At 44.8% G+C, this 26,010-nt stretch overlaps 1 protein-coding gene across 1 annotated transcript in view; it reads right to left on the minus strand.

Moving 5' to 3' along the window:
• The window catches only part of TMEM67 (transmembrane protein 67), a 989,409-nt gene that overhangs the window by 574,645 nt on the left and 388,754 nt on the right, over nt 1-26,010 (minus strand). The window contains exon 13 of the mRNA XM_078687042.1: nt 17,524-17,647. Within this exon, the coding sequence (XP_078543168.1) occupies nt 17,524-17,647 (124 nt within the window). The remainder of the gene's footprint in view (nt 1-17,523; nt 17,648-26,010) is intronic.

The following is a 26,010-nucleotide window of genomic DNA, read 5'->3' on the forward strand; positions in this document are numbered from 1 at the left end:
ATGTAACAAAGCTCCCCCTTCAATGCTACCCAAGAATATTCTGGAACTAAAAAATCTTCAGAAAAGGCCTTGCCTGAGCAAGAAAAATACATCTTTACATCAACAGCACATATAGCGACATATATTGAAATGATGATAGTGACTGTCAATCTCAACTCATATTACTTCACTGTGCTCACATCATTACATTTGACCTGTGATAAAAAAAGGTTGCTGAATTCACATAGGAAGTCTTGTGAAAAAAGATAAGTTAACACTGGGCATGTTTTATCTGTATTTTTATGACACAACAGCTTCATTCAACAGCTCCCAGACTAAATTCAGCACAGTTGCAAAAATAGATTTGTACAAGCAAAGCTAGTGATGTCAATGTCGGTGACCGAATTAGCCTCCTTTACTGAGCTCAAACATGCTCTTTGGGGCTGATCGAGCTGGAGATAAAGACTGCCTCGCAACCTTTCATTCTGCACACACATGGCGGATTGGAATCGGCACTTCAGCCTTCACAATTTTACACACAGCGTTCTAAAAATAGCAGCGGTGAAATTAATGTGTTGCTGGCAGGGAGCCTAATGCAATCAAATACAAGCACTGGCAGATTCAACATGTCTTGGTTTGAGAAGCTGTTGACTTTATATAATGAAAATTACGTAGAAAGAGGGTCAGGATGGGTTAAAGCAATGCAGAGGGCACGGACAAGATGAAAAATACAGATCCGTGGAGGAGGGAGGAGGAGCTGACATCACCTTATGAACAGGACTACCAACTTTGGAGCAGGGGAACTAGGCTCGAGTGCGGGGTCAGCTCAACGTCCTGAGGAACAGGACACATAGTTCATAATCAGTGGCAGTCTTCATGCTATATACATTAAAAAAACAATGTCCATGAGCCCGCAAATCCTCTAACTTTGAAGTCCGAGAAAGAAACAGGCTTCCTCAGCAAACAACGTCAGACATTTTACTTCTGAATGCATAGCAAGGTGACGAGATAAGAACAAGATTTACAGGCCTGTTTACAGAAACAGAGCAGAGCTCGAAAGAAATGAAAACAGCGTGAATTTCTTTTCAACAAAGAAAAAAGAAGTTCCTGAAACAGATCCTCAAGGGGTGACCAGTGGATTGATATAGTACTTGGTCCCTGCTCTCTGGAAGGGCTAAACACAGCAAGAGGCACGACACATGCATTCCATGGACAAATGGAAAGAAAGAATGGAGCCAGCAAATGGGAAGCCTATGGGTGGGTCCACAAAGAATATACAACATGTCTCAAAGTGCCCTAAAATTAGTGTTTTTATTCAATGTTTTACCTTTGCGGGATATTCTGGGTAAGAAAACGTTGGGGGATTCACATAAGCGACCTCTCTCTGGACTCCCCTGGATATCTACTTTTCAAAAATGTCTGGGTTTGATAAATTTCCCTCCCAAAAAATTGCACACGCATGTGTACAGCCCGACGTCATCTTTGTTTACTTCAATTAGCGTACAGATGTGCACATATGCAAGCACGGCGGAGTATTTCGCATTCCCTCCCCCCCCTTTTCTAACTTGATATTCTTCACGCATGGCGGTGTATTTCGCTTTCCCTCCCTCCCCCCTTTCTAACTTGAAATTCTTCTGGTCTTCACCTGTGTCACACGCGCAACGCGCGCTGCCATTGTGTGCCAAGCTGGCGAGCGCGCTTTCAGGAGGCGAGTCTCTAGATTTATGGCTCTTTCTTCCCTAATTTACAGTGTTATGAATGCGTCATCTCTGAGAATACTGTAAGGCGCACGCATGGGTACAATATTTTATAAAAACCCTGTCTATTGAGAGACATCCGAACTAAGTGTGATCTTTGACTATTTTCTTGCCTAATTTTAACATGGCCACTGCTCGGCTGACTGCACCTGATTCCCACCGTATAATAATATACTCTTTCAAACAATTCCTCGGCGTGACCTCCACAGTTTCGTTTAACACTTAAAGTGTTATTGTATCCACGCGTGCACCTTACAGTATACCGAATTAGCTTGTCAAGAAAGCAATGGAAAGTCACGTCAAGCTGGCGCGTTCATAACACTGTAAATTAGGGAAGGAAGAGCCATAAATCTAGAGACTTGCCTCCTGAAAGCGCTCTCACCAGCTCGACACACGATGGCAGCGCAGCTCGACACACTATGGCAGCGCAGCTCGGCTCACGGTATTCTTCTGGTCTTTAACTGTGTCACGCGCGCAACTGCCATCGTGTGCGCGTGTCTACAATATTTTATAAAAACCCTGTCTATTGAGAGACATCCGAACTAAGTGTGCTCTTTGACTATTTTCTTGCCTAGTTTTAACATGGCCACTGCTCGGCTGACTATACCCGATTCCCACCGTATAATAATATACTCTATCAAGTACGGGAACTAGCCAAGGACAAACTTCCCGCATAAGAAACCTAAGATGGTTAAGATGTTAACAGAAAAAAAAGAAAGAGACCAATTGTGATGGGTTGCTGTTCTCCTCCTATTATGTTGCCACTAAATGGGAGCGACAAAGCGTGTTTTAAGAGGTCTTTTAATATCTACCTCTTAATAAAAACCCATTCTAGTCATGGGAACAATAACCGGAAAAAAATACAACACACTAGACGCTACTGAACATTTAAATCTCCGTTAGCAAACAGATGGTTCAGACCAAACTTCCCAAAATTAATTGCACTACTGTGTGGGTGAAAGGGGGTGGAGAGTGGAACATTTGCAGGTAGTGAATTGCAATCAACAGGAGCGTGCATTTAATATAAAATAAATACTGGTTTTCGTTTGCAACGCTGCCCAATTCTTTCTTTTACTTCCAGGAAATAACGCATTTATAACCCCGCCCTCCCGGCTGCCAGGCAACAACAGACTCACGGACTTCATGCATAATGAATGCAGCATCTATTCTATGTTGAGTCCTTCTAACTGGATAGATACAGTTGCGCTCTCCGTGCGTTTGCACAGCTCGGTTTCCGGCTATCAACTTTTTTTGCCGTTGGATTTTATGATGTAAAATTCTACTTTTAATCGCTTATGTGTAACTGTGGTAGCAACACAAGTTGAGTTTTTTTTACTCAGAAGTTTTTATAGCACGAGCTTGACCCGAAGGTATCAGAGCGCTTTACATGAGCACCCAAGGGCGTAACGATAGCCCTCGCAGCGCCGGGAAGTGGGGGAGGAGAGGGGCGAACTCCAGGTGGCCCCCTCCAGCACCGTGCACGACATTGGAGAATGGTACTAGGTGTCGTAAGGGATGTTGCACTACAAGTTACCTGAAAGTCTGCATCAAAACAAGCATCGAAAATGCAATATGTCTCGCCTTTGATTAAGTTAAAGTCATTTGCTTTGCTAATGGTATTGTATAGCAACGCAAATGGCTTTAACTTATTGAAAAGAGAGACCTATTGCATTTGTAATGCTTGTTTTCTGTTAGATACAATGTAGCTCAAGGACAGTCAACATGCCACTAGATGGCGCATGTGACTTACAATTCCAAACTTCAAATAATTCATTCTCATAGCGTGGAATGTAACCGTTTTCACAACATTGATGTCGGAGTATTGTAATGCAGGACAATATTCAAGCATGCATGTCAATAGATATCCACAACAGGGTTCCTAAAAAGTGCACAGAACTAAACCACGTAGAACTGTATGTCACTTGAATCTAGTTTGTATAAACGAATAATTTTCGTGGTTTAGGAACTCATTGTTAAAAATGTAGTTGTTTGGCATTGCTTGTTGTTTAGCCTTCGTGGTTAAGGAATTTGTGGTTTAGGCACTAGTTGCTCAATCATACAACCCCACTCAATGCAGCACCAATCCGCTCCACTCAAAGCCATTCCATGCAACGCCACTCAGTACAATGTCACTCCATTCACCCCCACGCTACCCCACTCTACGCAACGCCACTCCAGGCAATGCAAATTCACTTTGCGCAACTGTCCTCCATACAACTGCACTTCACTCTACTCAATCCACTCCACTGTATGCAATTCCACTCCAAGCAGCGACACTAAGGGCAACACCACTCTATGCAGCACCACTCTGCTCCATGCAAAACCCCTTCACACAACACCACTCCATGCAACGCCACCTCCCTCCAACACCACCCCCCTCCACCGCCATCCAACGCAGCGCCACTCTGCTCCACGCAGCACCACTCCACTCCACTCCACACAACTGCACACCAATCCACGCAGCACCACTGCACGCAGCGCAACTCAAAGCAGTGACACAAGGCAATGCTACTCAGTACAATGTCACTACAGACAACGCCATCCTGCCACGCAATGCCACTCTACGCAGAGCTACTCCACACAACTCCACGCAATGCCACTGCACTCCACGCTGCTGCACGCCACGTCACTCCACGCAGCGCCACTCTTCCACAAACTTGATAGATCTAGCTACACATTCCTTAAGTTCACTCTCACTTCACTTTAGCAACTAATACTTTCTTTAACTACTATGGCTTAGTACCATAATCCTTTAACAATAAACAACCTACCACATAATTACATTACACAAATACAGTCTACAACACACACAAATACACTACTAACAAATACAAAAATAAACATATTTCCACTACACAACACAAACAGACACTACACTAAAAACAAAACACATACTTATAAAACATTGCCATTTACAATGTCAACAGCTCTTACTCTAAAAAATGCAAGACTATTGCATTGAACATTTTTGTTATATTAACAGTGCATTGTCCCTTAGAGGGACAGAGGGGCACTCCAGCCACAACGGTTCTGGGACAACTTTCGTGTTCAACATGCAGCTATGCAAATGCTGATCTTCCATGCTGATCATGCGGAGAGGGACTGTCAATCCAACTCCAGACAAAGTCACTCAGGTATGGGGTTTCAGGCTATCCTAAGAGATGGGGCAGAGGGTACACCCCCTATGCTCTCAGAATAGGGTAAGCATTGGGTAGGAATATAGATATATTGAAATTAGACTACCATGGTTGGACTGTTTATTCTTTTCAATGTGTTTACAATGCTGGTTGCTTTAGTTTGTTTTATCTGTATAATAATCGCAGCACATTCTTCTATGCAAGACTACGATGGTTTCAATAAATGTATTGAAAATTTCCTTCGTACCTTTTCTGTTTTTTATCACGGCATGCTTGAGAAAGCAATGAAAGGGGTAAGATCAGTTTCCACGATTCCCTTTGGGATCAGTGTGTCATGCTCGAGGTTGGCAAATCATCTACCACCCGAGAAGGGATTAGGGGTTTGGGTGAGGCACTGTGAACTCACTGGGAGTTGAGCCAACAGTTTCTGAGGACGTGGATGGACTCAGTCCCTGCCATCTTAAGTCCTGTTGTCCAAATTTACAGTCCTACAATTTCTAGTGGGAACCATATAACACTGGCACCTTTACTCTTCAATCTTTGCACACCTAATCTCGACAGGGCACTTACAAGAGCAAATTCTTTTACTTCCTGACTTGGCTGGCACATGATTCAGATTATTCCATCTGTGGAGGATATGGTCATTTTAGACCAGAGAAAAATTGGCGTGCAATGACCATTGGATGAACTGAGCTTTTATAAATAAGGCTCATTGTTTTCCGTTTTTACTGATTGTTACAGATAAATACAGACAGAAAACCATTTATTTTCCTGTCTGTATTTATTTTTAAATGTTTTTGAGTGATTCTAAATCTGTCGGTCATGACTGCCAGACCAATAGCTGTGCGAATTGACAGGCAAGAGATAAAACAAATATAGGGATTTTTGTACAGAGCCTTAAACAGCAGTAGGTTTGCACAACCTTGACACTAAAATGTACATATATGTGTATACATAATTGAAAATGTCAGGCATTCAGACATGGGTGCACATTAACTGGTTAAATAAATGCAGAAATATACACATTTCAGCTTCACTTTTTCAAAAAACCTAAAATAAATATGGATAAATACAAGTAAAATGTGAAAAAAATAAATATGGATAAATACAGATGGAAATGACAAAAATATAAATACCATAAAACCCTAATTATAATCTAGCTAAGTACTGCAGGTTAATGTGAACAAAACTAACGTGTTTGAAAAATGCATAAGTAAAACTAGACAATTTTGAACTCTGGGCCAGTTAAAGATTGCATATACCCCAACATATATATCTGGGAATTTGATTATCAGTAGTGGCACACCAATTTGTGTGAACTACATTAGGAAAAAGGCAAGTAATTTAACATATGCTCTGTGTAGACTAAACACAAACTAAGTTGTACAGTCCCCCTGCAGAAGGAATTATAAGAGGCGCCAAAGCCAAGTTGATATCAACGATCCCCAATGGGCATCAAGCCTTTACTTTCCAAGTTTGCACAAGGCCTTGACAAACTCCAATGCACAACATGCAAACTGATATTCCACCTTCCACAGAATAATCAACAAGCTAAGATTCGCTTAGAGTTTAACCTTCTTCGGCAGGATCTGGAACATAAGTCATCATTTATTAAATACCATCACAGTCAAAACACAAAACCAGACACACTTACAAATACAAGAAATCGATAAATTAGACAATAATTTGTGGTGGATATATTTAGCTGCAGGTATTAAAGTTTTACAACTTATTAAGGATAAGCTCTCTCTTATTTTACTTTACAAGATATATATATATATATATATATATATATATATATTTATATAGATATATAGATATATATATATTCTGGCGCTATGAAGGGAAGTAGACTTAATATAATTAAAAACAATGCCACATTTTGCTCCAATCTGCAAATCATATGAAATAAATCTTATGCAGCCTAACTTAAAGGCCCTAAGCAGGTCTTGAAGAAATCACGTCCTGCACACAAGTTTTAGCCTTACCACTTTGTTTTAATATCAGTGACATAATAGACCTTGTCCAATTTGGAAAATACATACTAATAATATCCATCAACATAAAATCTTGAAACCCACAAACTATTTGACTGAGCTGACTATAACTAATTTGTCCACTCCCAAGGACGATCATTAGGCATTATAGTGAATCTGCTGGCATGCCCATTTTAAAAGATCGATCTCTATGTAATTTGGAGTTTGCTTGCTCTATTTATTTTAATCTATAAGTATTTTTTTTTATTTTTAAACTGATCGTAATTTTAGTCATTTTTTTAACCTATTTTGACGCCTTTATTTATTGCAACAATTTTAATTCATTGAATCAATCAAGTTCAATCATATTTCACAGAGATATTTATTCAAGTTAACCTTTTGCAACCTTATGCAAAAAATTGGACATCCTAGTGTATTCATACAATCTCAAACTTTAGAATACAGTGTTGAATTATATTTCGTAGCCTTTTTTTTATTACAGAATCAAGCGGCCAATGCCGCACCGGAGACTACTACATACAAAACACAAGTAGGGGCCAAGGAAAAAGAAAAAATGTGCTTGTACAGTCATCTGAAAACCTAGTGATTAACATTTCTTAACTTTTTCTAACCAGCATACAGCTTGACGCAATAAACAAAGAGACATCCTTCACTACATATACAACAAACCATCTTGAAATGTAAATTTCAGTGTTCAGGAGAAATTTAAGGCTTAAATATCCTTTTTACTACCCTAAAGAGTACCAACCATTCCATTGATGTTCCATTGAACAAAGAATGCAAACCCAAGAGTAACTTTATGCCACCAATTTACCATAAATCCATAGGCACTTTCGAAACACTAATCAACAATGACCTAAATAAGCTCAACTATTTGAAAAAATAAATGTATTCAATAAAGAGTGGGGCATACTCGGGAAGATGGCAAACCAAAATGAGATAGTCTTTCAATTGGCAGACAAAGGGAGTGTGCTCTTGTAATGAACAGTGATTTCTACTTGATAAAACTGTGGCTCATGGTAATGATTACTGGATTTATATGGTACTCAATGAGCATCCAACATCAGCCATCCAAACCATTCTAGATGCAATCATTGGCAGAGCCACAGAGATTGAACAGATTAGTGAAAAAAAACATTTTTGCAGACACCTTCTCCACACAGAATAAATTATACATTTAACAAAAATCCATTAGAACCTCTTTGATCCACCATTTCAACCCATTGCTTCTGCCAGTGCTTCAATACACGAACCATGAGGGTAAAACTTGATTACTTTTTGCACCTATTCTACAAGAGATGAGTTTGTACATTTAGATACCACAGAATTTCTAAACTAGAAAACTTAAAACTCAACAAACATCATCAAGTTTGGCTTTGTATCACAGATGTTAATTCACTTGATACCTCAATTCCCCAAGCTGAAGGAATAGAGGCTGTGGAATGGGCTCTGTTACTGACAGATCAAATTGGAGCAACTAAAGTTTTTGTGATGGAACAATTTTATTTTGCACTGCATCACAGCTCTTTCCAAGAAACAATTCATTTTTCTTGCGAAGAGTGATAAATTGATGGCTTTTACAGGGAAGGCTCAGTTATGTCAATATTTGTATGCCTTAATTTGAGAATGATTTCATTTAACAACAACCAATGGAGTAAGAGGTTGCGATTGTATGAAACGTTAGAGGATAATATTGCTGACCTCAATACCAAATATCACAATATTCTAATGTTATATTGATTTGTATAGTGCACTAATGACCTGTGGGGATATCTAGGCGCATGGGCAGGTTTGTAGTAGTGAGGTCCGCAAGGTGCTTATACGAAGAGCCTCGTCTTCAGCTTCTTGCAGAACTCAAGAAGTGAGGACGAAGCTCTGGTGTGTTGAAGGAGGACGCTCCATGTCTTGGGTGCGATGTAGGAGAATGAGTGACCTCCAGTTTTACTTTTTGTGATGCGGGGAATGTGTGCGAGTGAGACACAGCATAGGTGTCTGGTGGGTTAGCGAAAGTGTATGTGGCTGTTCAGGTATTATGGTCCTGTGTGGTGTAGTGCTTTTTATGTGTTCGAGAGAACTTTGAATTGACTGCACTTGTCAATGGGGAGCCAGTGAAGCTTCTTAAGGTGAGATGTGATGTGGGTGCAGCATGGAAGGATGAGTGTGAGTCTTGCAGTGGGGTTTTTGATGGTCTGGAGTCTGTGTAGCAGTTGTTTGGAGATTTCCGTGTAGAGTGTTGCATTAGTCCAGCCTGCAGTGCTTGTGTGACGTAGCCGAGTTGTGCCAGGGCATGGAGAAAATAAATAAATGTTGCTTCTTTGGAAAACATTCCAATAATTCACTTTGGTTATGTTAGAAGTATTTATTTGAACTTCTGGAAGTCATGAATGGTGCAACAAGTGAACAGCCAACACGTGTTTCACCCCTACATGGCCATCTGGCCTGGGGCTTCTTCAGGGCAGTATTGTGTTGAAATATAATTCCGGCTGTCAGCGTCCTGTAAATTCTGATTCGATCTTTCAATCGCGGCGTAATGCCTGGTCTGTGTCTCTCAGGTCCTCGATGGCCATGTGCTTGTGTGACTGTCCTTCTTGATTTCGGAGGCAACCATTAGAAGATCTTTCATGCATGATATGATGTGGAAGCAGGAGGTGCACAATCCGCAGACTTCCTCTAGGATGACCCCCAGATTAGTTACATGGTCTGTGGGTGAAGGTGTTGGTCCTAGCTCAGACGGCCACCAGGTGGAGTCTTATGGGGTGGTCTTGTTGCCAAAGACTGGTACTTCTGCCTTGTTGAAGTTGAGCTGCAAGCAGTTGATTTGCATCCCGTGTGCTACCATGGTCATGCTGTTGGTACTGGTGGTGGTTCTCTTGTCCATCAGGAAGAGGATGAGTTGGGTGTCATTGGTGTAGGAGAGAACGGTGAGGTCTTGTGATTGAATGATGTTGGCAAGTGAAGTAATGTATATGCTGAAAAAGGTGGGGCTCAGGGACAATCCCTGTGGGGCTGCCCATATCAATCTCTAATGTGAAGAGTGACAGCCTGAACCTTTTGATTCTTACTATGAGGAAGGAACTGATCAATTTGAGAGAAGATCCTTGTATGCAAGATTTCTGATGAGTGTGTTATGGGAGGCAATGTCGAAGGCTCCGTAAAGGTAAAGCAGGATGAGGGCCGCTGCTTCTCCTTGGTCCAGGATGACTCAAATGTAAAATGATGAGTGCTGTTTCGGTGCTGTGGTTCTTTCTCAATCTAGATTAAGTGTTGTCTAGAATATGGTGAAGCCGAGGTGGGCTGTGAGTTGCTGCTGTTGGCCATCTCAATCACTGTGGTTAGATAGTGGAGCAGGGGGATGGATCGGAAGCTGCTCAGTTGATTCGGGTCGGTTTTGGGCTTCTTGAGAATGGTGCCGATTTCTGCAAGTTCCCATTTATCTAAATACGTGGCGGATGTAATGGAGGTGTTGATGATGTGGGTCAGGGTGGTGCAGATTGGTGAGGTTTCCAACTTGTCGTGGGGCATGGGTTAGTTGGGGCCCCAGAGTGAAAGGTCCACATGATTGCCACTGTGTCATTTCTGGGGAGAGTTATTCATTCAGTCAAGTGGCCGTCTTGGTTGGTGGAGGGTACGTCAGAAACTCGATTTGCGATTTTGCTGTGGTAGACGTTGAATAGATTGTCACAGAGTGTTTGGGAGGTAGCGATAATGCTGGCAGTGGCTAAGGGCTAGGTGAAATCCTTAACGATTGTGAAAATCTCCCTGCAGCTTTTGGAGCTTCCTTCGATGCGGCCCACTAGTGCTTTTTCTTTGTGTCTCATATTTGCTGGTGATAGTGTCTGAGTACAGCCTTTTAGGTCGTTCCATCTGTGGTGTCGTAGGTGGCTCTCCATTTCCTTTCTAGCTGTTTACAGTGTCGTTCAATTTGCACGTCACATTGAGAAGTTGCAAACTGCATTTCTAGATGTTGTGGTCACAGTTAAAGGTATATTGATTTCGACTAGTGTTCTTAGAAAATCCACTGTCGAGAACAGCCTGCCCATGAAAAATTTTAAACTCATTTGCCATACTTACGCAGTTAAAAAGAATCAACTTGAACAAGTAACAATATGATGAAATTCAGGAGGAACAAAAATAAACATTTTGTGCTCAGGGTTATCCTGAAGAAATCATACCCAAAGCATGTGGAATGGGTTAGTGGTTTCACGAAAGTGAATTGTAAAAAGTAAAGAAGTAAAAAAGTAAACAAACCAGATTTTGTTTTGTGTCCAAGTTCTCCACGCCTGTACCATAAGGAAAATACGTTGGGAGATACTACAATTAGAAAAAGATTTTTGGGATCTATTGAAAGATAAACCACTGTTTGCTTACCAAGAGGACCCGGAGATTCTGGCTAATACCAAAGTTAAATAATCAAATGTCACATTCTGAGGAACCATACAAGATGGAGATCTTACTGGCACTTATTTCAGTTCACATGGTGCTTCTGTTTTTTTCTAATAACAGAGTTCTGTCAGTTTGCATGTGGGTCAAGCCATAACTATCTACATTTTCTTTCGAGGTTAGCACATCACTTTTCGTCTTTGTTCTGTTTCTCTGGCCTCTTGGCAGTCCGATTTACAGTCTCTTGTATGGTTTTTACTTTTTCAATTTGTGCTGGCCGCCCACCAAACTGTTACCAAGCCGTCCCAGGACACACCCATGGACCCTTCACATGCCATTCCTGCAAGTTCGACTGCATCCGGACCCACACCAAATCCACAAACTCCAATCTGCGCTCCGACACTAACCAACTAAATTGCATCCTGCTCAACACCCGCTCGGTCCACAGACACGCCATTGAACTCTGGAACCTACTAGACACTACATCGCCGGAGGTCGCCTTCCTTACAGAAACCTGGATGAACGCCTCATCAGCACCCGACATCGCCACAGCCATCCCGGATGGCTACAAGATCATCTGAAAGGACCGCACCAACCAAAGAGGAGGAGGCATCGCCATCGTCCACAAGAACACCATCCACATCACGACCAGTTCCGACGACAACCTCACATCCGCCGAACACCTTCACTTCCAGATCCACACCGACCCTAAGACCACACTCAGAGGCACTCTCATCTACAGACCACCAGGTCCCCGCACACAATTCAGCGATGACATCACTGACTTCATCAGCCCACACGCCCTCCCCTCCGAGGAGTACATTCTACTGGGAGACCTCAACTACCACCTGGAAAAGAAAAACGACTCCAACACCACCACCCTTCTGGACAACCTAGCCAACCTCGGCCTCGAACAACTTGTCAATACCCCCACCCACTATGCCAGACACACACTCGACCCAATCTTCACCTCCAGCAAGCACATCTCCCTCAACCATACCACAGCTCTCCACTGGAAGGACCACAGCTGCGTTCACTTCAACTACAAAAAGACCACGACCCACAACCCCCCTCAACCTATTCCCCGAAGAAATTGGAACACAATTACCACCGACCAGCTCTTCACATCGCTTCACCAAAACCCTCCTGCCAAATCATCGGACCCAAACCAAGCAGCCACCAACCTCACACAATGGATCACCCACAGCGCAGACGAACTAGCACCCTTGAAAAACCATCAAATCAAACAAGGTAACAAAACAGCCCCCTGGTTCAACGATGACCTTAAGAAATCCAAGAAGTTATGCCGCACCCTCGAGAAAGCCTGGAGAAAAAACCCTACCACTGACAACCTGACCACCTTTAAAAACGCTACCCGTAAACACCACCAACTGATCCGATCCACCAAGAAATCAGCATTCAAGGATCGACTCGACAACAACGCCCACAACAGCAAGGAACTATTCAACATCGTCAAAGAATTTACTAACCCCACCGCCGGCACAAACGACATTACTCCCTCCCAAGACCTGTGCGACTCCCTAGCCTCTTTCTTCTACAACAAAATCGCCGACATACATAACAGCTTTGATAACCAGTCCGGGGACCAGTCCATTGCCCCCACCTCCGAACCAACACCCCCCTCTAACAACCTCTGCACCTGGAACCCAATCACCACTGAAGACACCATCCACCTGATGAACTCCATCCATTCAGGATCACCAACCGACCCATGTCCCCACCACATCTTCAACAAAGCTGACTCCATCATCGCAATCCATCTCCGAGACGTCATCAACTGCTCCCTCAACTCTGCTATCTTCCCGGAAAGCTGGAAACATGCCGAACTCAGCGCCCTTCTGAAGAAACCCACAGCAGACCCCACTGAACTTAAGAACTACCGCCCCATATCGCTCCTCCCATTCCCAGCCAAAGTTATTGAGAAAGCCGTCAACATCCAACTCGCCGCCTTCCTCGAAGCCAACAAATCCCTCGACCCCTCACAGTCTGCTTCCGAGCCAAACACAGCACCGAAACCGCCCTCATCGCAGCAACAGACGACATTCGAACTCTACTGGACAACGGAGAAACAGCTGCCCTCATCCTACTTGACCTCTCCGCAGCCTTCGACACAGTCTGTCATAGCACCCTCATACAACGCCTCAGCAACGTCGGAATACAAGGAAAAGCATTGGACTGGATCATCTCGTTCCTCGCCGGAAGAACCCAGAGAGTCCGCCTCCCCCTTTTAGATCAGAGGCCACCGAAGTCATCTGCGGCGTTCCACAAGGATCCTCACTCAGCCCCACCCTCTTCAACGTATACATGAGTCCCGTAGCATCCATTGCGCGCCAACACAACCTCAACATTATCTCCTACGCAGACGACACCCAGCTGATCCTCTCCCTCACCAAAGACCCAAACACCGCCAAAACCAACCTACACGAAGGGATGAAAGAAGTAGCCGAGTGGATGAAGAACAGCCGTCTAAAACTGAACTCGGACAAAACAGAAGTCCTCATCTTAGGATCATCCCCCTCTGCCTGGGACGACTCATGGTGGCCACCGGCCCTAGGAACCGCACCCATACCTACGGACCACGCACGGATCCTGGGCTTCATCCTGGACTCCTCCCTCCCGATGACCAAACAAGTCAACGCCGTCTAATCCTCATGCTTCAACATTCTACGCATGCTCAAAAAAATCTTCCGATGGATCCCCACCGAAACAAGAAAGACGGTCACCCACGCACTGGTCACAAGCCGACTGGACTACGGAAACACCCTCTACGCCGGAACCACAGCCAAACTTCAGAAAAAACTCCAACGCATCCAAAACGCTTCAGCTAGACTCATACTGGACATCCCCCGTCAAGCTCACATTTCCGGTCACCTGAAAGACCTCCACTGGCTTCCCGTCAACAAAAGAATAACGTTCCGTCTCCTCACCCACGCACACAAAGCCCTCTACGACATAGGACCCGATTGCCTCAACACACGACTGTCTTTCTACACCCCCACTCGCCAACTACGATCATCCAATCAAGCCCTCGCCGCAATTCCACGCATCCATAGATCCACCATGGGGGGGAAGAACCTTCTCCTACTTAGCGGCCAAAACCTGGAATTCTCTCCCCACCCACCTCTGCCTTGTACAGAACCACCTCTCCTTCAGAAAGCAACTCAAAACTTGGATATTCGATAAGTAATATACCTCCCCCCCCCCTCCCCGAAGCGCCTTAAGACCCTCTGGGTGAGTAGTGCGCTATACAAATCTCTGAACTTGAACTAGACAAGCCTTTTTGTTTTGATTGTTCCAATTTAACTTGTTGCAAGACATATGCTATTTTTGTTCAAAGTGAAATTCCCTGATGAAGGGCCAGGCGGTCTGTAATGCATTGGGTTACTTTCATGTGCTCACCATGCTATGGTTTGATCTACATGTGATTTGGAATGACGAAATATAATTAAACACTTTTTGGATGTTGACAATTGTACCTATACATAGGGACGTTCAAGTTATCGCACAATGTTCTTAAAGATTGCATAAAAGTAATATCTTTCTGTGAACTATGACTACTTTGTATTGATTTTCTGAATGCCTACCATGCGGAAAGAGGGGCAAGAGATTGTTAGGACTATTTACACATCTGAGAATAGTATTGTTATACCTGCTGCTCAGCCAGTGTGACTGTGGTGAGAGATTTTACACATTAAGACCTTTATTGTGGTGGTCTATATATGGTGCTCAGCAAGATCCCAATACTGATAATGTTCTGTCCCACAAAATACACTTTGGTGGTTCTGTGAGCAAATACATTTGCAGATTTTGGAGGAGAATACATTATTTTGAACCTGAAGTTTACTACATATCTATAGGTAACATATGGAAAGGCTAGTTTGGTTTGTCTAGTGGCTAAAAGTTATTCCAGCAATGGAGAGAGAAATCCTTAACATATACTCAGGGCTAGGCTGGTGGGTGGGCATTCGTCTATTCCTTCAATGACCATCAGGGATGGACTGTTTCATTCACCGATCATAAAATGGCTGACTTTGGTCACTTATGTCAGGTAGGTGTTATTTCTTGAAGTCTGTACTGTCTTCGGGGATGCCGGCCTGACTTAGAAGATCAAATAGGGTCTCAGGACTGACTTTAGGCAGAGGAAATGTCTGCTCTTGACAAGAGGAGGAGAAAATCAGAGGACAGCCATCCAAAGGGCAACTTGTTTTGCAATTAGGTTTTTAGAGAACATTTTAATAGACTGTAAATGAAGATCCAGGGCTCGTCCATCAGCCCCATTCTTTTTAACGTGTACCTCAAACCCCTAATCACGTTAATAAAGGCCTACAGGTTAAAAACTATCAACTATGCGGACGACACCCAGCTCATTCTCTCTTGGGAGGGAGAAGATTATATCCCCCTTACATCATTTCATGATTGCCTAAGGGAGACGGCTGGTTGGTTACATAATAATTCCCTGCAATTCAATTCCTCCAAAACTGAGGTTCTGTATTGTGCGGGAAGCCGAATACCTCGCCGGTTTCCTAGCGACTTCTGGCCTCCGGAAACACCGGAAAAACCACAGCCAGTCACCTCGGTTCGGAACCTGGGGGCCACACTGAACAACAAGCTGAGTACGGAAACCCAGGTTGCAAAAACGGTGGGAACTTGCTCGGCTCTTCTGCGCTCTTTGCGCAAAATCATGCCACTCCTCCCCGCACAAGCTCGGGCGTTGATAGTCAGGTGCACTATCCTTAGTCGCCTTGACTACTGTAACGCGTTGTTACTTGAGTCTCCTGCTGTGTTACTGGATCGTCTCCAAAGAGTTCAGTCGGCCGCCGCCAAGCTAGCTCTTGGCTGGACCAGGAGGTCCTCTGCCACAGCGGCCTTAGCCGAGCTACACTGGCTCCCGCTGAAGCAACGAGTGGCCTTCAAAGCTCTTTGCCTTGTCTTTAAGGCTTTGCACGGAGGCGGACCCAGACCTCTGCAAGCCATGTTCTCCTGGTACACCCCCACCAGAACGCTACGCTCTGCCTCAGCCTGCTTGGTAACAGTACCTAGATACAACAAAGTCAGGACCGGGGGTAGATCCTTCAGAGTCGCAGCTGCTAAACTGTGGAACAGTCTGCCCCTAGAAATCCGCCAAACCTCGCAACTCCTCCCCTTTCGGAAACGTATCAAAACCTGGCTATTCCCTTAAAATCCTGAATCGCTTGCTACTCGCTTTCAGCCCCCTCAGTTAAAGAGTATTCTCCAGCGCCAGGAAACCTGTAAGGTGTCAGCCGCGCTATATAAATGTTTTAAATAAAAATAAATAATAATACATAGGAAGGTTTGGACTACGGTACCACAACTCTGGGCCAGATAAAGTTTTGCCCAAAGCCAAGTTCCAGAGTTAAGCCTTGAGGACGTGCTATGGTGAGGCCCAAATCAGGCCAGATGAGATCCCAAGGGTGATCCTAGTATTGAGCCCAAGGGAAAACTAGAACTTCAGTGAGGTCCCATACTTCACTACTATACGGATAGTGCATTTTGGCAATAGAAATAGGCATCTAAGCAACATCTATGAAGATGGGCTCGCTTGGGATGGGAACCCTACAAAATAGAGGTTTTCCTAACTTTCTAGCATACTCTCTATAACGCCAAGAACTCTCAAGAGATTTGCTCCTTGAAAATGTTACTTTGGCAGAGCAGACTGGACTAAACATTCATGCTTTAAAGTAAAACATAAATAACAAAGACTTACTTAGTGCATGGTGTCAAAACAAAAGAGGTAATATCAGAAAGTCTGTTTTAAAAGGCATGGAAGAGCTTCTTGTGTGCTTATGGGAAAGCCAAAAAGGAAAAGGGGGCATATGAAGCCCAGAAAATTCAAATTAAAAAATAGTCTGAATATCCAGAAACTTTCAAGTGAGAAACAAGAATGCAACTGCGCAAGAAATTTCAGAAAAAAGGACTTATTTGGTACAGGTAAGTGGATGTGTGGCTGTCAGAGGACAAGCAAGGGGTGGGTGACCTATACCCATAATTCTGGGTGTGATGTAGCGAGCTGGGAAGTAAGCATATTAGTGAAAGATGATAAATAATATGCTGTACAATTCTGGGAAGCACATATACCTACATCAAATTACAAAACGTAGTCTTTTCTTCCAAGGTACAGGAATGTTCTAAATGCAACAGATTATATTCTTTAAAAACAAAAAAGGTAATGATCACAAATAAAAGTATCTGAATATGAAAAAAACGACTATACCACACTTTACAAAGTCTTACCTTATGGTTATTCCAGTTGCAATGCGTATTACTCTTGGCTGGTTTCCTAAGTCATTTTCACGACCACTTAAAGTGTCTACCAACAATACTCGGCGGGTCAATAGCCAATTGTTAATATTACTTCCTTAGGAGAAAAAAAGACATCACAAAGCAAATGATCAGCTATTAATTATACCATGCTACATATAGAAGCACTGAAATGTATTTCCTCCCTAAAAAATACTTTACTGATCAAGCTGGACCAATATACTTTTCAGATCTGGATTATGTAAAAGGTAAAAAGTAAACAACAAAACTTGATGAGCACTGATTATCTAAACGGGTTTTGGTATTGGAAACCTAAACAAAGTTTCCTTTACAAATATTATGACCCAGTCTTACCAAATCTTCAAAATATATTTACACTGGACTTGCTAGTACATCCTTCATTGTATACTTGAAAGGAACAGTTGTTTTTATGTATTTTCCTCAAGAAATCATAATTCTCAAGATCAAGTCTGAGCAAAAATAGGATCGCGGAGACAGAACTGTGTACCCCAGTGTCGAGCGGGTAACAACTTTCCTCCTACATTTCCTTGTGCCTAAATACTTTACATATTGCCTCTAAATTAAGCCTAACTGCTTTTGTGCCAAGCTGCCAGGAGGTTAAGCACAGGTTAATTTAGTAACTTCTTGTGGTTTACCCTGACCAGGATTGTGGCTGTTGTTTGAGAAGGGCTTCACCCCTCCTGAACCAATAACCCAATTTCTAACACTGGGCTTTTGTTGTGAATCTGAAGATTTCAGACCTACTGCTGATACATGAAAAAGCCAGCGTTCACGATCATGTCAGTGTAGTCACTGGCCCTAAACTGTTTATAATTTTGTCACTCTCCTGCCAAGATTAAGAATGCATTTAAAAACCTCTCGGATATATGCAGACAGGAAAGTAAAATACCAATGGGAACAGTGCACTGTTGTAGACCTCACCTTGCCATGAATCCACTGGGATTAGCTTGTCTCAGCAAGATAACCATCACCATTAGGAAGTATGATGAAACTTGTTTTCAGGAGCTTTTGCTTGTCCAGATTTGTAGGAACTGCAACTTGGGTGAGGGGCTTCTTACACAATCCTATTACCTGGTGAATGACTTCAAGCGTCATGTGAAGCAAATGCCTTCACAGTGTGGGGGAGCAGGGACCTAGCTGAATTCTTCAACATATGTAACTCAATGGGCAGCAATTTGGACACTTACACCTTCCTCAGATACTGCCTGCATCTCTGGATTAGTCTTGAGGTCTGGCGGGTGCTCAGAGTGTTCTGAGTACTAATACATGTCATTCATAAAGTCACCCATTCCTGGAAGAGGACTGGTCAATGGGTGCTGGGCAACTCAACACTAAAGCATTTCACCACTATCTGCAGTCTCCAGGATCTTATGTAGAAGAGAAGGCTGTGTGCTGACAGACTTTGGAGTCTGGGAATTTCAGAAACCAGTATAACAAGCCTATAGAACTGGTAAAGGAGGCTAGCACAGGCAATGGATTGATGGATGCCAAAGTATCCTTTTTATTGGATAGTAATATTCCTTCTTCTGACACTAAGTGCGACTAGGGCTCAATTCCTGGGGAGGGAAGCATGGGTTGGGGAGCAGGAGAGACTATCAAGCTGTGGCGCAAATGGTCAGAGACTACAGAGGGTGAAAGATCGCCTCTACTTTTCAGAAAGCCTACTGTTTTTTTTTAAATAGCTCATCCTGATACATGCACAAAAAGCAAACGTGGTTTGGGTGGCTGTTCATAGAGAACAGCGATGCAGAAAGATACGGTACAAAAGGGGGTGGTGATGGACGGAGCATCTGAACCAATCAAACACTCACACCCAGTCAAAAGATCTGGGTTTGATCCATCACCGTTCTTTAGCCCACTCTGCCACCCCAGTTCAGGCATGGCTATATGCAAATCAGTCTGACCCTGTGCCTCATGGGAACAGTCCAGCCCGAACTGCCAAGGCATGCCTTCCCTGGACCGGAAACTAGCTTCCGAGGACCGGTTGCTGGCATTCCAGCCGTCTTCAGCCCGGCTTGCATGAATCCAGTGGCAAAGTGAGCAAGGGACTCACGTCTGAGCATACCCTGCCACACTTATGGCGGCCAAAGCGGTACAAAAGGGGGTGGTGATGGAAGGAGCATCTGAACCAATCAAACACTCACACCCAGTCAAAAGATCTGGGTTTGATCCATCACCGTTCTTTAGCCCACTCTGCCACCCCAGTTCAGACATGGCTATATGCAAATCAGTCTGACCCTGTGCCTCATGGGAACAGTCCAGCCCGAACTGCCAAGCCATGCCTTCCCTGGACCGGAAACAAGCTTCCGAGGACCGGTTTCTGGCATTCCAGCCGTCTTCAGCCCGGCTTGCTTGAATCCAGTGGCAAAGTGAGCAAGGGACTCACGTCTGAGCATACCCTGCCACAGTTATGGCGGCCAAAGCGGCTTAAAAGGGGGTGGTGATGGACGGAGCATCTGAACCAATCAAACACTCACACCCAGACAAAAGATCTGGGTTTGATCCATCACCGTTCTTTAGCCCACTCTGCCACCCCAGTTCAGACATGGCTATATGCAAATCAGTCTGACCCTGTGCCTCATGGGAACAGTCCAGCCCAACTGCCAAGCCATGCCTTCCCTGGACCGGAAACAAGCTTCCGAGGACCGGTTTCTGGCATTCCAGCCGTCCTCAGCCCGGCTTGCTTGAATCCAGTGGCAAAGTGAGCAAGGGACTCACGTCTGAGCATACCCTGCCACACTTATGGCGGCCAAAGCGGTACAAAAGGGGGTGGTGATGGACGGAGCATCTGAACCAATCAAACACTCACACCCAGTCAAAAGATCTGGGTTTGATCCATCACCGTTCTTTAGCCCACTCTGCCACCCCAGTTCAGACATGGCTATATGCAAATCAGTCTGACCCTGTGCCTCATGGACACAGTCCAGCCCGAACTGCCAAGCCATGCCTTCCCTGGACCGGAAACAAGCTTCCGAGGACCGGTTTCTGGCTTTCCAGCCGTCTTCAGCCCGGCTTGCTTGAATCCAGTGGCAAAGTGAGCAAGGGACTCACGTCTGAGCATACCCTGCCACACTTATGGCGGCCAAAGCGGTACAAAAGGGGGTGGTGATGGACGGAGCATCTGAACCAATCAAACACTCACACCCAGTCAAAAGATCTGGGTTTGATCCATCACCGTTCTTTAGCCCACTCTGCCACCCCAGTTCAGACATGGCTATATGCAAATCAGTCTGACCCTGTGCCTCATGGGAACAGTCCAGCCCGAACTGCCAAGCCATGCCTTCCCTGGACCGGAAACAAGCTTCCGAGGACTGGTTTCTGGCATTCCAGCCGTCTTCAGCCCGGCTTGCTTGAATCAAGTGGCAAAGTGAGCAAGGGACTCACGTCTGAGCATACCCTGCCACACTTATGGCGGCTAAAGCGGTACAAAAGGGGGTGGTGATGGACGGAGCATCTGAACTAATCAAACACTCACACCCAGTTAAAAGATCTGGGTTTGATCCATCACCGTTCTTTAGCCCACTCTGCCACCACAGTTCAGACATGGCTATATGCAAATCAGTCTGACCCTGTGCCTCATGGGAACAGTCCAGCCCGAACTGCCAAGCCATGCCTTCCCTGGACCGGAAACAAGCTTCCGAGGACCGGTTTCTGGCATTCCAGCCGTCTTCAGCCCGGCTTGCTTCTATCCAGTGGCAAAGTGAGCAAGGGACTCACGTCTGAGCATACCCTGCCCTACTTATGGCGGCCAAAGCGGTACAAAAGGGGGTGGTGATAGACGGAGCATCTGAACCAATCAAACACTCACACCCAGTCAAAAGATCTGGGTTTGATCCATCACCGTTCTTTAGCCCACTCTGCCACCCCAGTTCAGACATGGCTATATGCAAATCAGTCTGACCCTGTGCCTCATTGGAACAGTCCAGCCTGAACTGCCAAGCCATGCCTTCCCTGGACCGGAAACAAGCTTCCGAGGACCGGTTTCTGGCATTTCAGCCGTCTTCAGCCCGGCTTGCTTGAATCCAGTGGCAAAGTGAGCAAGGGACTCACGTCTGAGCATACCCTGCCACACTTATGGCGGCCAAAGCGGTACTAGCCAGCTTGTGCGAACTGCTTGAGTCACTTCATGCATGCCTTGAAACCAGAAGGTTGTGGCAAAGATCACCTGCACTGAAGAAAAAAAAATAGCAAAAAAATCAAGTTTGAGCAATGATCAGCGCTACAGTACACAGTTGCTGAATTGAAAATACAAGGTTCTAGTTCACATATATCAGTGGAGAAAAGTGAACCAGGCAAAGTACTGAATTGAAAAGCTTTGGGAATTCGTGCCTGGGAATGGTACTAAGTGCTCATTGCAAAGATTATCTACAATTTTTAAAGCCAGCGAAGCAAAGTTCACTTATTGGAAAATTGCCAAATCATCACTTGCACTTTTCCATTAACACGCAATAACCCTTAAATAGAATGAAAATAACACATACAAGTTCTTAAAATGCACTATATTGTTTAGTGGGGCATCGTAAACGTCCCAAACATCATAAGGCCCAATTGAGATTCTTAGATCTGGCTCTACTGATAGCAATCAGAGCTTTAACAATGAGATGGAAATCTCCCAGACCCACTGGACTAACAGTGTGCCACTCTGATTTGCTGAAATGGGGTAGGGCAGAAGGAGCAGCCTTGCGCAGAGAGGAGCAAAGAGGGCAGAGAAAATACCCAATTGCACAAGATTGGGAACGTATGCTACTAGAACTAGAAGAGATGGAGCTAGGACCATCGCAAGTGGATGGGTCGTAAATGACTGGCTTGGTTACGAGTGCGGCGAATGAGATGCGAGAGCATAGGATCCCAGAGCCACGCAGGGTGGAACCACATAGACTCTGCATGGTCTTTGCTAAATCACTTGAGAATTAAGTAATGAGATGTTATCCTCTAGATTGGATGCACCAGGAGACGTGGGGGGGGGGGAGGAACGTTGAGGGGGGAGGGACAGGTTAAGGGCTTGAGTAATTATGGTCAGTCCTGAATGACTTGTGCATACTACGATGTGCTGCATAATGATGTTAAAAACTTGATGCTTTCCTGCACATAGTATACAAATGCACTTAAGTTTCTGTTTTTCTACCTCTTAAGAAACGGTACTTGTTCAGTTACCAGCATTTAGCCTGTTGGGATATGTTGGGGAGGAAAAATGAAAAAGGGTCTGAATGTTGTGGTCAAAGGCAATGATAAGATGTAAATTATAATATGCAGCCGCAAATAAAGAGTTTTAAAAAAATACATACAAGTTCTTAGTCTGGTTGGTGAATCTATCCTAGCCATTAAATTATGGCAAGAACGACCTATCAACATGCAATATATTTTGGGACCAAAAAGCAGCACTTGGTATTCAGAATTAAAATCCAAACCATGGGGCGTGGCGAAGATGGCGGCCGGATAAGAGGAGTTTATTGGTATTTACGGGTCCGCCGAACAATCGCATTGTAATCGCCTCTGCTACGCCTTAGCCACTAGTCGGAGGGGCGAGGACTGGACCCTGGAACACAATCAGACCCCCTGGGGGTGCGGAGAGCTCCGCGATCCAGCGGGGCCGAGGTGGCTACCGAAAGGGACCCCCGAACCCCCCTGTGCTGGGTCCACTCCCGCAGGGTAGGAGGCGCTCGAGAGCAAGCAGTGTCCTGCGGCGAATGCGGCAGTAGCTCGACGCCAGTTGACTGACGGAGAAAGGGAGGCCCCAGCGTCCGGTGGCTGAAGCCGGCCTGGCGGAGGATGAGGAGCCGTGGCCCTCAAGCCTGCGCGCAGCCCTGAACTGTGTACGTCTGTGGGGGAGTCCCTCGGCACCTGCCGAGCAGGAGACCAGGGAGCGAGTAGAGGAGCTCCCTTGCAGTACCCGAGTGATGCTCCCAATCTTGCGGGGAAACACAGATGACGGGAACTGGTACTAGCCCTTCTGCGCAGAGGAACCGGAGCTCCTGCAAGCGACAAACTCGTGGCTGCAGGTAGCATAGCCACGAGGAGCACAGGACAGCACCAACAGCACACCCCCAGTGCCAGCCTCACTGTGTAATGTTAATGTTAATGTTAATATGAATTTATTAAGCGCTCGTTCGCCCGGGGGCTTCATGGCGCTATAGAAAGGAACACAACACGCCAATTAAAAGTAGAGATGAAGCGGCTCAGCAGTACGCCTGGGAGAAAAGCCAGGTTTTAAGGGAGTGTCTGAAACTGAGGATATTATCGCTCAGTTTTAATTGAGGGGGGAGAGAGTTCCAGAAGGTAGCTGCAAGATGGTCAAAGCAGCAACCTCCGAGACGCTTCCTCTTGTAAGATGGGACGATCAGAAGGGATTTGTGAATGGACCAGAGATTACGGGAAGGATTTTACCTGTTGAATAGATCTCTAATAAATAGAGGGCCAGAGTCATGTAAAGACTTAAATAGAATACACCCGGTTTTAAAAGCTACTCGCTGCTCAACAGGCAACCAGTGTAGCTGTTTTAAACCTGATCTGACAGACTGCCTTTTTGATAAGTTTAGAATAAGTCTGGCTGCCTGGTTCTGAACCAGCTGGAGGCGCTTTAACTCTCCAGCCTGGAGGCCAAGATAGAGGCTGTTGGAGAAGTCTAATCTAGACAGAACCAGAGAGATGACGATCTGTGTGAGGGTCGCCAGAGAGAAAAAACAGGCAATTTTCTTTATTTTCTTCAGTTGGAAAAAGCTAGAAGACACAACTGCCCCTACCTGTCTTTTCAGGGAGAGATCCTCGCTGATAAAGATTCCTAAGCTCTTAACTGAAGATGACTTCTGCATAGTTGAAGATGGTAACTTTCGCTTTCCTAAGAGAATACAGAAGGGGGCGTAGGTATAAGTTAAAGAGCAAAGGTGACAAAGATGAGCCCTGAGGTACTCCACAGATGGTAGGTATAGTGGGAGCTGTGAAAGAACCCAGTCTAACAGATTGAGTGCGGCCAGTAATGAATGAGCGAATCCAGCTCAGCGCAGGGCCCCTGACACCTGCCTGCTCGACACGGTTGACCAAGATGGTATAGTCAACCGTGTCGAACGCAGCCGAGAGGTCCAGTAGCACCAGAGCCTGGTGGATCCCCTCATCAGCATTCCGCCTCAAAGTATTCTGCACCGAAAGGATAACTGCTTCTGTTGAGTGACAAGGGCGAAAACCCGCCTGGTTGGGTGCAAGATACTCTGATTCTTCCATAAATTTGGAAATACTGTCACAAACATGAGCCTCCAGTAATTTGGCACAGTAAGGCAGCAATGATATGGGCCTATAGTTAAGCGGGTCCAGCGGATTAGCTCCGACTTTTTTTATCAGGGGAATGAGGAGGGCTTTTTTAAAGTTGTCAGGGACTTTACCCTGTGAGAGAGATCCATTCAGCATGGAAAGCATGCCCTCAGGAATAGTAGTTCCCACTTCTCTCAAAATATGTGGGGGGCAAATATCATCAGGGGAGCCTGATTTGACCTTGGCAAGAAGCTTAGATAAACTAGCGTCGTCAATGGGGGGAGAAGATTCCAAAGTTAAAGGGTTGTAATAGGTGTCAGCCAGAGGGGAGGGAGACAGAGTGGTGAGGATACTTTGTTTTATGGTGCAAATTTTATTAAAGAAAAAGGAGTTCAATGAGTTGCAGAGGTCCTGGGTGGGGGCCACAGGTAGAGAAGTTCTGTCACTGCCACTAAGACTTTCCACGATGTTAAACAGTTCTCTTGATTTATTGTTTGAATTAAGGATTTTTTCCGAAAAATAATCGGTTTTGTGTTTCTGGATAAGTTTCTGATAGTCCTTTCGGGCCCTACAATAATTGGCTTTATCTAGTTCTAAGTACGCTGTTCGCCACTTCCGCTCCTTTTGACGAACTTCAAGTTTTAAAGCTTTCAGATGAGGTGTAAACCACCTGTGAGCGTCATTGGGGCGGGAGCGGAGAAAATTGGAACAAGGGACATGTGCATCAGCTGCCTGAAGTAGCCAGCTGGAGAAGGCTTCTTCAGTCCCTTCAATATCCTGATCTAATGGGGGAAGGGATGAAGTTAAGGTGTCAAGAAAGGCAGAGATGTCAACGTTCTTCCATATTCTGACTTTCCCTCCTTTCTGAAGAGGCTGCTTTCTACTTTTTGCAGTGGTAATAGAAAAATGAATCAGAAAGTGATCCGACCAGATGCAGGGAGTAATGGAATTGATAGCCAAGGGAATGTTCTGTGACCAAATTTGATCAAGGCTATGCCCTTTTTCATGGGTGGGGAGATGTATCTGTTGGGTAAGATTCATATCTAGAAGAGTCTCCTTCAGCGCAGCTGCCTGAGTATCCAACTCAGTAGAGTTCAACCAAAGATTAAAATCGCCCAGCAACACGATTTTCTTGTGATTAATTATTAAAGGGGCAAGATGTTCTGCTAAAGATGCCGCGAATGTGGGCATACTTTG

Source organism: Lissotriton helveticus, chromosome 4_1 (assembly GCF_964261635.1).
Source record: "Lissotriton helveticus chromosome 4_1, aLisHel1.1, whole genome shotgun sequence".
NCBI classification, from domain to species: Eukaryota; Metazoa; Chordata; class Amphibia; order Caudata; family Salamandridae; genus Lissotriton; species Lissotriton helveticus.